Source organism: Hirundo rustica, chromosome 3, assembly GCF_015227805.2.
Source record: "Hirundo rustica isolate bHirRus1 chromosome 3, bHirRus1.pri.v3, whole genome shotgun sequence".
Taxonomy (NCBI): Eukaryota; Metazoa; Chordata; class Aves; order Passeriformes; family Hirundinidae; genus Hirundo; species Hirundo rustica.
In genome coordinates this window covers 94687270-94701083 of record NC_053452.1, presented here as the reverse complement: position 1 = coordinate 94701083, position 13814 = coordinate 94687270, and the positions used below count along the sequence as shown (strand labels likewise).

Below are 13814 nucleotides of genomic sequence, written 5' to 3'. Positions count from 1 at the left end.
GTCAGAAACTACTGCCTTGTGTCCTTTGGAAACAGATACACACTTTTAATTTCTCAAAAGCTTTGCAATCAATTAGCAATTAATTTTGACTATATGGATGAGACAGTCATTCAATGGATAATACTTTCTAATATGAATATCAGCAATTCTTCTTAACATGAGCAACATGTAAAAAAATTATGTAAATCTGTAAAATATGTAAAATAGAGATGTTAGGACATGTCGATAACAGGTCCTTTGAACATAAAATGAAAAACTGTTTTTTCTGTAATCTTCTCCTGTTATAAATATGTTATAAAAAGTTCTAAGGCCTTTCCCCATCCATTTCAAATTAGGTTCTTTGTGTCCATGTATCCTATTCAAAAATTTTGTTCTCCCTTTCTCAGCTACAATGTCCCCATATACAGATAAAAAATTGGCAAATTTAAGAAGCAAGTTAAATATGGGTAGACAAGTAGCAGAAGATGGGTTTTTATTATATTATTGAAAGACAATACATAAATAAAAATATTTAAAAGAGCCAAATATGCTAATATATGTGCCTGCAGCAAGATGGTTGCTCTGAATATATAGAAGGCATACAAATAAATTTTACAATCAGGAAGCAGGTGAATAATTAATCACAATGTATACTCCATATAAGAAGCAGATGTTAAAGGTAAAATTCTCGGTGAGTTTAAGAACTCTAAATTCAAGTATCTATGGAAGGACATATTCAGGATCTCCATGTCTACACCCTCTTTTATAATCAGTGGGGTCATGACTGATACAGCCTCTAATTAAAAATATTTTGTAGGTGGCTTGTTCGAAGAGACTGGTCTTAACCTTTTTCTGGGAGAGGGAAAAGAAAAGCGGAAGAAATAACATCAACACACACTTTTTCCCCCCCATGTTATATAGTGCAAGATACTTTAACACATACCAAACGCTTAAGGGTTTGCAAATTCATTCATTTCCTCAGAGTCTTTTCTAAAATACTTATCTTTAGAGGAATGAAGTCACCATGAATGTAAAGGATGGATTAAAAATTGAAAAAGAATTGTACCAGTTTATAAAAAGCAGTATGGCACAGAGAGGACTGAAAGTTAAAAGAAACCCTTCATCTCAAATTGCATTGATTCCTTCACATACTGACAGGTGAACCACATGCATACATCACTGTTATTCTGGCTACTGGTATCATGCCCAGAACTTCCAAAAATTAATTTCTCAAAACACTGTGGTGAAGAACTGAATAATAAGAAACACATAAAACTTGTCTACCTTTCATCATCCTATTTTAAGCAACTCTTCCCATATAGAAACTTTATGGAAGCAGAAGGAATAGAAATAAATAGGTTTATAACATTCATCTTTATCTTTGTTCCAAATAGACTTCTCTCTTCATGCATCTGTAATTCTGCCCATATATCATGTATACATAGTTTTGGCAGGGTGATTTTAATATACATAATCTTTTGAAGGAATGATCTTCATTTTATTCTGAAATAACTTTTTTAATGTTTTAAATAATTAGAAATAATTGAAACAGTTTAGCTGACTGAAAAAAAAAAATCTCTTTACTATTTATTGCTAATCTTCAGTAATAAAATATAACTAGGTTTGAGGGCACCAGTCTTAATTTTTTGAAATGTAAACAGTTCCTTTATATAATAAAGGGAATAGAGAAAGACTAACATCCTTCATTTAAACTGCTGATATCTTTACAAAGTAATTCCAGATTTTTCTTGAAAATTCATTTTTTTAAAAAGGGAAAAAATCAGTCAGAAGAAAATTAAGATCAAACTTTGATCTCAGGGGCTCACACAAGTTATTTGAAATGTCCAACATAATATACTATATTATATATTATCACATGCTATATTTTATTATATAATAGACTTTATAGAGTATATAGCTTTTATATATGTTATATAAGACTGTACTTTTGCATGAGTATTAGAAATATGGAACTGAATAATATGTTTGTGTAGCTTAAATGTTATAATTAGACTTTTATAGTTAATACGTTCATAAATTAAACAGCAAATCAACAATGATGCACCAAGGAGATCTTACATTTGAATTGCAGCAAGAAGGATTACTCCATCATCCTAGGTTACTAGGTGCTGTACATCTACCTGACTTAAGAAACTTCTTATCCTCCTCCCTTTCCCAACAGATTGGGTTGAACCAATAATTCTAAATGGGAAATAATAATTTTTCATTCAACATGAGACTAACGCAGGCAAGAAGACTGGGATAAAGAACAATAGGATATTGGAAGTCCTGTTCTAGTGTTCTAAGTTTTCAGGCAGGAATTCTTGGCTCATGGGAAAATTCTAGTAATTATAGCAGTAGGAATAAATTAACAGTAGCTCTAGTGTCTACTCATCTAAAACTTGGAAAAGAGGAAATGATTCACTGCAAATAAACAGGAGTCTTTTTGTGAAAAACAGAGGAAATGAGCAAACTTTTGGAACAAATCCCAGCTAAAACTCATTAAATCCAGCTGCACATACATATAATGACAACGTCTATAATGGCTTCATAGAAATAGATTCTTTTTAAAATATGACAGAAAAAAAATTAGGTTGAGGTGGCAAAGAAGGTAAAGAAGTTCTCTTGTTCAAACCACTGCACTGACAAATTCATGGATGCTGCTCCCACTCCCAGGTCTCAGTAATAACGCTACAAATATGATCACTTCTTTAATATTAAAGCAATAAAATCTTCAGGCCATCACTCCCAAGATTATAAATTTATCTGGAATTCGTTTGCAAATTTCAATCACATTTTTTAGCTATGATGAATACCTCACCACATGAGAAAAAAAAAATGCCTAAGAAGCCTACCTGAATTGGCATCACTGAAAAATCTTACTTTCATATTCTAAAGATGGAATTTTAATATAAATGTAAAACACGATATGCATATGGACTCCTACAGTGATCTCTGCTAGCCGCTCTCTCTCACCGGCGAAGCGTAACTGCATTTTATACTTTCTAACAAGAGATTTTAAAAAGCAGCCCTTTACTCGATAATAGATGTGAATTACAACACTGGGAAAACCCAGTGGTTTTAAGAAGATGAGAATCTCTGAACCATACACAGAAAAGTCAGGAAATCTTCAGCTGGTAATTTTCAGAACCAAATCACAATAACTTTTAACAAATTACCTTTCCCACATATTTGATACCACCTATATATCAACCTTTTTTTTTTTTTTTTTTCCTAATTGAAAATGAGAAATAATTAGCATCTTCCTTCTTTCTAACCCTAGGTCCAGAGGGATAATTCAGCAACTTAAGGATGATAATTTATGTAAATTTGGAAATTATTTTTTCTTTTAAAATTTTAAGAGCATTAAAAAAAAAAAAAACCCAAAAAACTATTAATTTTGTTGATGTATATTTACAATACACATATTTTAATTCAAACAAAATAATGGTTTTTCCTCCAAGTATTTTTTGAAGAACACAATTTAATAATCATGGTCTATTCAGCCTGTGCTCCTAACACAGCATACTACTGTTTTATTTCTTGTGTTTCTTCTTCTTCTCAGTTTCATTTTTGCACCCTCCTTTTTACCAATGCAGTCTCAATTCTCCACTCCATATGCTTGCTCTACTGTCAGACAGCCTGTCTGGCAATATTTCTCTCTTACATTTGTATTCTAGCCTTTTTGTCCAAAGAATTCACCTTTCTCCATACCCTGTGGTACATTTCTTGCCTTCTGTACTCCTCTTTAGGACTCCCTGGGTTGGTATTGCAGCTTTATTTATTCTAAGTTCCCAACATAATCACATGAGATGCACCTATCTATTCCCTTCTTTCTCTCTTTCCCCCTCCTCTCTAGGTCTGGCTTTTATGTCCCTGATATTGTAACCAAACAGCTTAATCCTCACTTTCTCAGGCTCCCCACAAGACACAGGATATTGGTGGGTTTACCCCAGCTGGCCTGTAAGCCCCTCCCCAGTTGCTCTCACACTTGCCATAGTGGGATCTGAAGAGAACCAGAAAGAAGAAAGCAAGAAAATTAATAAGTAAAGACAGTTTAATAAGTGAAAACAAAACAAAACCCCAAATTCAAACAAGTGATGCAAACCCAATCACTTATCAACAGCAGACTGATACCTAGTCAGACCCTTAGCAACAGCTACTTCAGGAATATTTCCCCAGATTTTAATTGCTAAACATGACATGATGTGATGTGGTATGAAATGTGTCACCATTCAATTCAGGTCATCTGGGTAACCTCCCATCTTCTTGCTCACTCAGAGCCTACATGCTGGCATGTCAGAGCAAGTTAACAGGGAAGGCCCTAGCATTGTGAAGCACTGCTCAGCATTAGCTGAAGAATCATAGAATCATGGAATCATTAATGTTGGGAAAGATCTCCAAGATCATAAGTCCAGCCTTAGACCAAACATCACCATGTCAACTAAACTATAGCATTAATGCCAAGTCCAGCTGTTTCTTGAACACTTCAAGGGAGGATGACTCCATCACCTTCCTGCACATCCCCTTCCAATTCTTGACAACCCTTTCAGTGAAGAAATTATTTCTGAAAGAAGAATTAACTCTATGTATTCTTAACTGAAGAAAATTAACTCCATCCCAGTCAAACCCAACACAGATGGACAAATTGTTCACCTCCATCCTAATCCAGACCTGCTGAGAAAAAAAAAGTATTTTGAGTACTCCTTCAAAGGGTAGGATTTCCTCACATTAATCTATATGGCTAAAGATCTGTGCCTCAAAAAATCTGGTAGGATTTTCCTGAGATGGGAAAAATGCAAAACATTACCATGCCAGCATTTCTATCTACAAAGCATGGGTTAACATTTTTCAAACAGAAGGTTAATACAGTGCTTATATTCACCTAATAAAATGTCTTTCATTGTTTCTGTCTTAGACATTAAAAAAAAAAAAAATAAAAAAAAAAAAAAAAAAAAATTGGCACCTACTCTGTTTACCAGGATAGCAGCTTCATAGATGTCTTAAAATTAAAAATTAAAACCAACCTCAATTATAAAAACTGTTATAAGACCAATTCGTTTTTGTTCATACAAAGCTTTGAGGATTTGGGGGAAAGGGGAGACTATGTAAATGTTGAGTATTTTGGAAGCAGAAAGCAATTTAATTTTCTGGGGAAGGAAGGAGGAAGAAAAAAAGATGTCATCATGTCATTAATCAGGATATGATAATTTTTGTACACAAGTGACATGAATATTTCTAACAAACTTTTCTTTTGACATCCATTAATTTTTGTTTTGCAAGTTTGCAACTTTGACTTGGTTTTAGAAGATTTTTTTCTATTAATGCAATACCTTCATTTGGGGTTATATCCATTTGGGTTTAGTCACATAATGGTACTGCTCTTAATAGGACCTGTGACTATGTCATACATATATTGGTTAAGATGTACTGATTTAATAATATTTCTCTTTGGTGTCTTACATTTTTACTGCAGTGTGTGAAGGTTCTAATTGGAACAGATCCTATATACAGACTAATTATGGAAAAGAAACTGGAAAAGCTTCTTTTCATTATTGGATTGCTCTGCTAAACAGACATACACCCTGAGGCAAAGCCACTATATTCCTGAATTTGAGACTGAGTGTGTGCTAGAATAATTGTCTGAGTCTGCAGTTTCAGAACATTGTTTTCACTGACATTCTAACCTTTTCAATTACTTCAGAATAGAAAAATAACTAAATTAAAGTTCATGATTCTCTTAAATTAACTACTATAAGTGGTTTCAACATTTTTTATAAATTTAGACCATGGTAATTCCGATTCACCTTCCATGCACATACTTTCACTATCCCTTGAAAGCAGTATGGTTAAAGAATGATTATAACACAGAAATTAAACTGAAAATTAAAACGAAACCTTTAGTAGTAACAGAATACCATGAATGCTAAACCAGTGCATAATGTCTGAGAAATGTATTTAAAAATTTCTTTCCTTAAACTGAAAAGTATATCTTCAGACTAATGAAGAGAATACTGTAAAACTACTAACTATGCTAAATATAAAGGATGATAAATGCAAATGAAAATATTAAACCTCATTAAAAAAAAAAAAATCTATCCATGCACAATCCTAAATCTGTGGTCAGTTCTGTGGAGTGGAGCACAGTTCAGGGGCTTGAACTCCTCAGAAAGAAATGATAGCCAGGGAGAATTCTGCTTTCAGAGAAAGAAATGTTCATTATGGATACAAAATTTGAGGATTACCATTAAATTGATTTGTGCCTATACAATATTCATTTTCAAAAAGACAAATTTACTGCACAGGACTGGGGAACCCTGAAATTGCTATAGAGAGCTAGAAATGCTGCTCCTAAAAAAGAAGATGTCTAGATAAGGTCCAACAATAACTTCATGCTATAACAACTGCCAACAAAGCACGTGGTAAAAACCCCTCAGGTCTCAGAAGAGTCCAAGGAGAAATTCTACACAGCAGTAAAGTTCCTTACACATCATGACTATAGACATCCACCATCAGGCACCATGAAAAGAAATGAGTTTTGAGATTTCTAGATGGTACTGGAAAGCAGAAGAGTGTTTTCTTCTCAAATCTTTGGTAACTTTACTAAGAAAATTGTGCAAGTACAGTATGGTGCTGAGTGATCTGTGATCTGTACAAGACCATACAGATCACACGGTAGCAGCATTAAGTGCCACTCAGCATCATAAAACATTTGTATATGACACGTATGATAATGTTTAGGGTATTATTTAAGAAAAGTCAGACTATGTTCAAGGAAGGAAGATTAAACAGGAGCAAGGTACCACTCATGACACAAGTCAGAGTAAGTTCAGTGCATGATGAGTGAAAACAAATGCTGTTAAAGTTCTTCTTGTGTCAGGACTGTGATAGAGGAGTGGTTAGGCATGGCAGGGACACTGCCTGTTTGTTATTCAGAAGCTGTACTGAATTGCTCCTTAGTTAAAGTTGCAGTCTGTTACTTTTACCAGACAGCTGTGTTTTGCTTTTTCTGCCTGTCACTGTGTGGCATAAATAAGATTTTGATTTTATCTGAACGTCAATTTAACATTAAATGCCATTGACATGACAGCAAAAAGCACTGGCATCTTTATACCAGAATAGCTAAATGTTATAACTGAGCTGTGAACAGGAATAGCTGTGGGAATCCCTGTATCCAATCTTCTCTTCCCCACAAAAATCAGAGGTGTCTCAGGGAGAAAAGATCCCCTAAATTGTATTTTTGAATTTAACATAACCTTCAGAATTCACTCTATCAAAAAGGATGGAAGTTAAATATCAGACTTTTACATTAGTCTTTTTAGTAACACCCTGCAGTGTTACTTCTTGATTTCAATAGCCTTAATAGGGAGTGCTACAAAGACCAACAATTAAGGGCAGTTGATGATTCCTTGTGGATAGCAAGAACTCAGCAATCAGATAGGAAGAAACCTGAATTAATTAACCTGATTTATTAGACCATCACTTCTCCTATCTCTGTCTTATGATACTAATTATTCAGTTTCATTCACTCCAGGATATATTTCTCATTTCTTCCAGTGAAACCATATTTTAGCACCTTTTTGATTTGTTTTAGTAATTTTAAAGTATCTGGCATTATAGTTAAATCTGAAAAGTGAATAAATAAATAAACTTCAGAGTAATCTTTCAGTTAATTTTGCTGTAAAATATAACTTTATTCATTCAAAAATATAATTTTCATTTTGTGTTTCATATATTTACCAGATGAAAAATTGACATATATGTTTAGTAACTGAATTGTAACTGCACCAAAAAATTCCAAATCCATTAAATAATGAGTATTATTTTTTGGTATATCTAATCTCTAAGGTATTACTAGGATAGGACTTTCTGAAAAAGAATGTGAGTCAGCACTGCAGCCAGTTTTCAAAGCACTGCAAAAGAATACATTTTCTGCTTGTATTTTCAGCTTGTATCAACTTATGAATGATGAAAACTCCCACACTGAAGGGTTTGAAAATATCAGCTACAGTAGAGGAAATCACCTGGTTAGATGGTCACTGTCTCAAAATTTTTTATATTGGATTCAGCTTCCTGAAAATCCATGTGAGAAGTAAAGTATTAATTTGTATTTACAACTCGGGATTGTCTCATGTGAGAGAAAGTAGGAAGAAAAGTCATTACAGATAAGCTTTTCAACATGAATGGCTGCAAACCGATTACAAACAATAAAATAAATTAGGTACAAATAAGTTTTGCTCTCTACCCAGTATTAAAATTACAGTTAGAAAACTATGCCAAATTCTGTCTACACATTTCAGAAAATGTGAAAATGCTTTGAAGAATAAAAAGCAGAGTTTTAAAACTAATCAAACAGTCAGGAAAAAAAAAAGCCTTAAAACATGAATTATTGTATTTTATCTTACAAAGAAAAATACAGTGCAGGAAACCAAATCTTAAAATAAAGTGCAACAAAATCAAGTAATCATATGTAGAAATTAGATAAAAATCTATTTTTTAGTAAAATCACATTTGTAAACAGTATGTGGAACTGACTCCTGAAGCAGGATTTGAAAGAAACTGATTTGAGACTCTTGAAATCAGAGCCCTTTAAATAAGACTGTTTTTGAGACAGATGTTTGCTTCCTTTTCTTTCAAAGTAAAATTTATACAGTTTCTCTAGGCAAATTAGAGTAGATTTCCCTAGTCATTCTTCTGTGGATTTGTAAGGAAAAAAAAAAAAAAAAACAAAAAAACTAAAAAGTTATTTCACAGCTTGCTCCAAACCGAAGGGAAAACATCATCTATACTAAACTGAGCAATGATACCATTTCTATGCCACACTATGTTGTGGAGCTCTGCTCTGCAAGATTCAACAGCAACTCATGGAAAGGTATGTATGAGATAATAAATTGAAAGTAAATGGAACTTGGAGATTCCTTGAAACCTGGAAAAATATCTCTTTATGTGTATTGGAAACAAACTAGTTATCCCCAAAGTTATTCCCCACAAAACCCCTCACTGTTTTACCAGCAAAATGAATTCAATTAATTGCATACAGTCTATGGGACAAGTGCATTGTTTATCAAAAATTGTTCACTCTGGTCTCCTTCCAGTATACTCCACCCTGATCCTGACAAGCAGTCAGGACAGATTAAGAGTGTACACCCAGGTATTAATTTTTAAAAAAATTCTCAGTTGTATTATTTTTCTTTTTATTTCTATTTTCTTTTCTTTTCTTGTTGACTGCAGATATTGAACTTTCCATTTTGAAACACTGATTTTCTGCACATTTGCTCTTTATATTAGTTTAACAACTAATATATTTGACCCACATATGTCACAACACCACTACTAAGTCTTAAAAATAATCATGCTTTCTAAGTTTAAAAACTTAGAGATTTGCTTTCAAAAGTGCTTTTAAATTACTAACAAGTAAATCTTGGCCTTTTAGCCACAGGACATTCTAGGAAATTACCTTCAACATTCAAAAATAAATCACTACAACTGAGAAATATTTCCCTGCAAAGCAGTCAATCAGATTATATTTATGAGCTACTTACTTGTATAAGTCAGCTGAAATCCTTGGTCAGTATCAGATCCATTGGTATTAAACTCTATCCACATATGGTTAGAGGTGCTATTAAGAATAACTCCCATCATGTCATTTTTGGTGAAAACTCCAAGAGAGCGTGAAGAGCTGTCTTTTCCATCATACACCTTGCAGAAATAAGAGCATGAAATTGGACATCAAATCTAAATATTTGAAAAATTTTCATTTATATAATAATTCCAAATTTATTAATGTATTGCAAAAAATTTCTCCAAAACATTAATGTATCTATTTTGAGAGGTATATATATCCCTGGGTTATTCAGTTCAGTGAAATCTTAAGTATTCTGCCCCCTTCAAGTTAGAGGGTGCAGAATTTTAAGTCCTTTGCCTTTTCAGTTTTGTGAACTCATCTTGAAAGAAATTAATATTTATATGCAATTCTATCTTCTGAGATTTCAGATTGTTTTCTTGATTATTCACAAAGGGCAACAGAAGTGTAAGTTATGAAATCATCATTGAAGGCAAACCCTTACAGCCTACTCTGTTCTCTCCTGTCTGGATAGATAACAGCAAAAATGAGATATTGAAGTCAATCTGTCATCTTTTATCTCAGGCTCTAAGCCTTCAGGAGTTTGGTTTACTATTGGATTTAACAAAGACTGATAAGTTTTCAAAAGACATGTGAGTCTATTTCCAAAGTAATTATAGAGATGTTCTCATTTGCCATGTTACTTTACTGAGAACTTTCAACAATATCAACGTATGTACTTTTTCAAATCCTAGAATTTTTAAGAAAGCTTTTTGACTGTTCACAAATACAGGAGAACTACAAACTCTTGCCAAGGGGGTAAAAAATTATTTTTTTCTTATTGCAAAACCTTGATAGTCACGAAGTGCAAAAATAGGCTTCTGCAGTTTTGTTTGTTTTCTCAAGACAAACTTAAAAAGCTAATTTCTTCTTTAAATTAAATAAACTTCCTCTACTTTCTCATAGAAAAATAAGCAATATGAAGTGCGTAAATATACACCATACATGAAATGCCATGTCGATGCTTATACAAAAGCAAGAAATGGATTTGAACAGCTGTGTTCTGATATGAAGTGAAAGATAATATGCCCTTATTTCATGTGTCCTAGAGTAACTAGAAACAACCAGCACAAAAGCTACAATTACAGTAAATATTTCAAGCACTGGATCTTCATCCCTCCACTTGCAGACCTTGTGGTACAGTACTGATTTGTACTGATTCCAGCGAGAAGCAGGTGTGGTGGTTCTTTAGAGAGACCCAGACGACCATCGATGGGAAAAGGCACAGAGCCTGCTCTCTCTCTGTCCGGGGAGATATCACGGCTTTATTCTGGGATCCTGCCCCTGCCAGCCGGAGCTCTTTTAGCTCCTTTCCCATCCCCATCCGGTCCCCACCTGTCCCGGGGCTTTTTCCCAGGGGGCAGGGCCCAGAGGCAGGGACAAGCCACTGCCCAGGCAGGGACAAGGTGGGAGTGGAACAGAGTTGGGTTACATTCCAGTGTGGGGGATGGGCGTGGCCGAGCAGGGACAAACCACATGATACAGTTTGAACAGGGGATACAATAGAAAAACCTTACGGAACCCAAGATAAAATGAAACACAATATAAACCCAATTAATGCGCTACAACAAGCAGGAGTGACCCATTTAACAATCCAAATTGCTACATCTGAGTCACAGACAGTTCTTCCTATTTGAATGTCCAGTTAGATCAATTAACAAAATTTAGAAATGTTTCTTTTGAGAAAACAGACCATTGCAACATTTATAGGTGAGGACCAACAATTAAAAGCAGTTCTATTTTTTCTGTGGAGAAAACACCAGCATGTCATCAATAGGTAAATGCCTTGAAAGTATCATGTTAATCTCAAATGCCATTAACAAAATAAAAAAATAAAAAAAACATGCATAAAGAGTTTTTAAGAAAAAAGCATATGTTTACATTTATAAACCTATATAGATACAAAAAATTACCTACTCTAAAAGAAACCTTTGAAAATAATTGATAGATAAATAACTGATAGATACTTTCAGTCTTTATTATTGATTCAAAGATTGCCTTACACCAAGGCACACAGATGAGATGTCTCAGAAGATACAATCCATTGTATTTAAGGTTCATGCAAGCAGTTACGTGTATTTAAGGTCCACCTCTTGGAAGACATATGAGTTTAAGCTATGCTAAGAGTCTCTGAAAAATTACTTGCAAGCTTCTAACCGTTGCCTTGGGACAGAACTAATGATCAATTTCATGGACGGATTATGCTTTTGTTATTAGAGCTGGTAATCTATTGTACAAAGTAAAGAATCATTTGTTCCCCAGAAGATTTATTTCCATAGGTATATTACACTTTTTCTGGGAGATAATACTTGAAATGGAATTTCCACTCATTGTCATTAATTAAAAATGCAGCCTATGTTTAAAAAGAGATTTTTCTTCTCTGTAAAACAAAACAAAACAAACAAACAAACAAAAACCTCCCGCAGCTAAAGATTACAGACATAATTTCAACAGCGTCCTGCCTTACTGACTGTTAGAGATATTCTTCCTACCTGAGACTAACAAATTAAATCATATTATCCCTCAAGTTTATTTCAGACCCAGATGAAAAGAGTGAAATTAAAATTAGGTATGAGAGAGCCTGTGAAAACAGCTGCAAAAACCCCACGAACAAACAACCAAACAAAAAAGGCTGGTACAGTTTGTGGTTATGTTTGTCCATCTGTTGTTCACATTACAGACATAAGCAGGTACATATCTACTCCAGTAAGTGGAACATTGCTAGTGAACAAATACAAGCACTGAATCTCCTTTGACTACACTCAAAAGTTTGTTGAACCAGCCTAGGAAAAACCCCACTTTTTTACCTTGTGATGCTAATTAATGTGGGACAAGGATCATTCCCAGTAGACAGCATGTGTACAAGTATTGTGTCATGTCATATACCACTGATTCCAGTGACACAGCATACATTTAATAAAGTAGTCTAGACTATTTATCACTATTGATTCATATTTAGTACATGCACTTAACTTATTTAGGAGAACACATCTGAAATATGATTTGCATGATGCAATTACATTTTCCTCAGTCATGAAGAAAATAGGAAGGTCTATTTGACAAAAAACATGAAAAACAGAATATTACATTATGCTTTTCCTCTTACCTCTGACAAATTCACTGCAGTTGCATTATAAAGATTCTGGCATAACTAGCCACTTTAAAGAATTATGAATCTTCAAATGGCAGTTAAAACAGGGAGACCAGGAAGATGAAGTGTTAGTGAGTGAGAAAGGATAACCTCTAAAATAAACAGATAATTCAAGTATTCACTTTTTCATATGTCCTTCAAAATAGTGAAACTGTTTCTATTACTTTATTTGAATTTCAATTTCTATTCCACTAAATTAAGTTCAAATTTTGTCACAGCTATAGGATTTGCCCACAAATTACAGACGTTAATCTGCATGCGTTCTTCTTGAAAGTAATAGTTTTGACCCTTCTTCATGCATTAGTCTTATTGATGCCAGAAATACTCTTGCAAATTGTATGCAGTTCCATACACTCTAGAGCCTCAATATCCAGCCTCAACATTTCTGCTTGAATACTGAGCTGATATATAGAGCTGCGGATTAGTTTATATTTTCAAACCAAGTAGTGACCGAGTAGGAGTCAAGGCACCACAGCTTGACTTTCTACACAGTATTTATTGGCAATATATCCCTGGAACACATTTAATGCAGACTTACTAACACCTTCACAAATCTTCCCTGAGAAAGCATTGGTGCAGGAGCTGCATAGGCCAGGGTCTCTTTCTGAGACACAGTTCCAGTGAGCCACCTTGTCGTGCAAGATGTGAGAGTTTAACATTAGAGGTGTAGTCAACCTGCAGAAGCTGGTCTTGGGGAGCAGCGGGGAATGATCGCACCTTTGTCTGGAGCTGTGTTTAATGCTAATTTAGCCAAAGCATTCAGGGATGCCTCTTTTTCCCTATTTTTGAGGAAATGAAAGTGTTTGTTCTTCTTGCTGGAGTTAAAATATGCAGACAACAGGAGAGGACAGCACTACAGTTTTTCATGAGGAGAAATGCTCCAGTAATATTGCTGATATATCTGCACCTGCTATGGGAATCTGCAACACTCACCTGAACGAGAAGGAAATTCTGGCTAGAGTTTCTTAACATTTCTTGAATTTCTCTTTCTGACAGTAAAAAGAAATTACTTACAACTAAACTTGCCAAATTTCCTTAACTGTGGAGATTTTGTAGCAGAAA

The 13814-nt window shown here is 34.2% G+C and overlaps 1 protein-coding gene across 1 annotated transcript in view; it reads right to left on the bottom strand.

Moving 5' to 3' along the window:
* Positions 1–13814, bottom strand: part of CSMD1 (CUB and Sushi multiple domains 1) — a 950789-nt gene that overhangs the window by 205912 nt on the left and 731063 nt on the right. Inside the window, 1 exon segment of the mRNA XM_040059570.2 lies at positions 9522–9678. Coding sequence (XP_039915504.1) covers positions 9522–9678 — 157 coding nt within the window.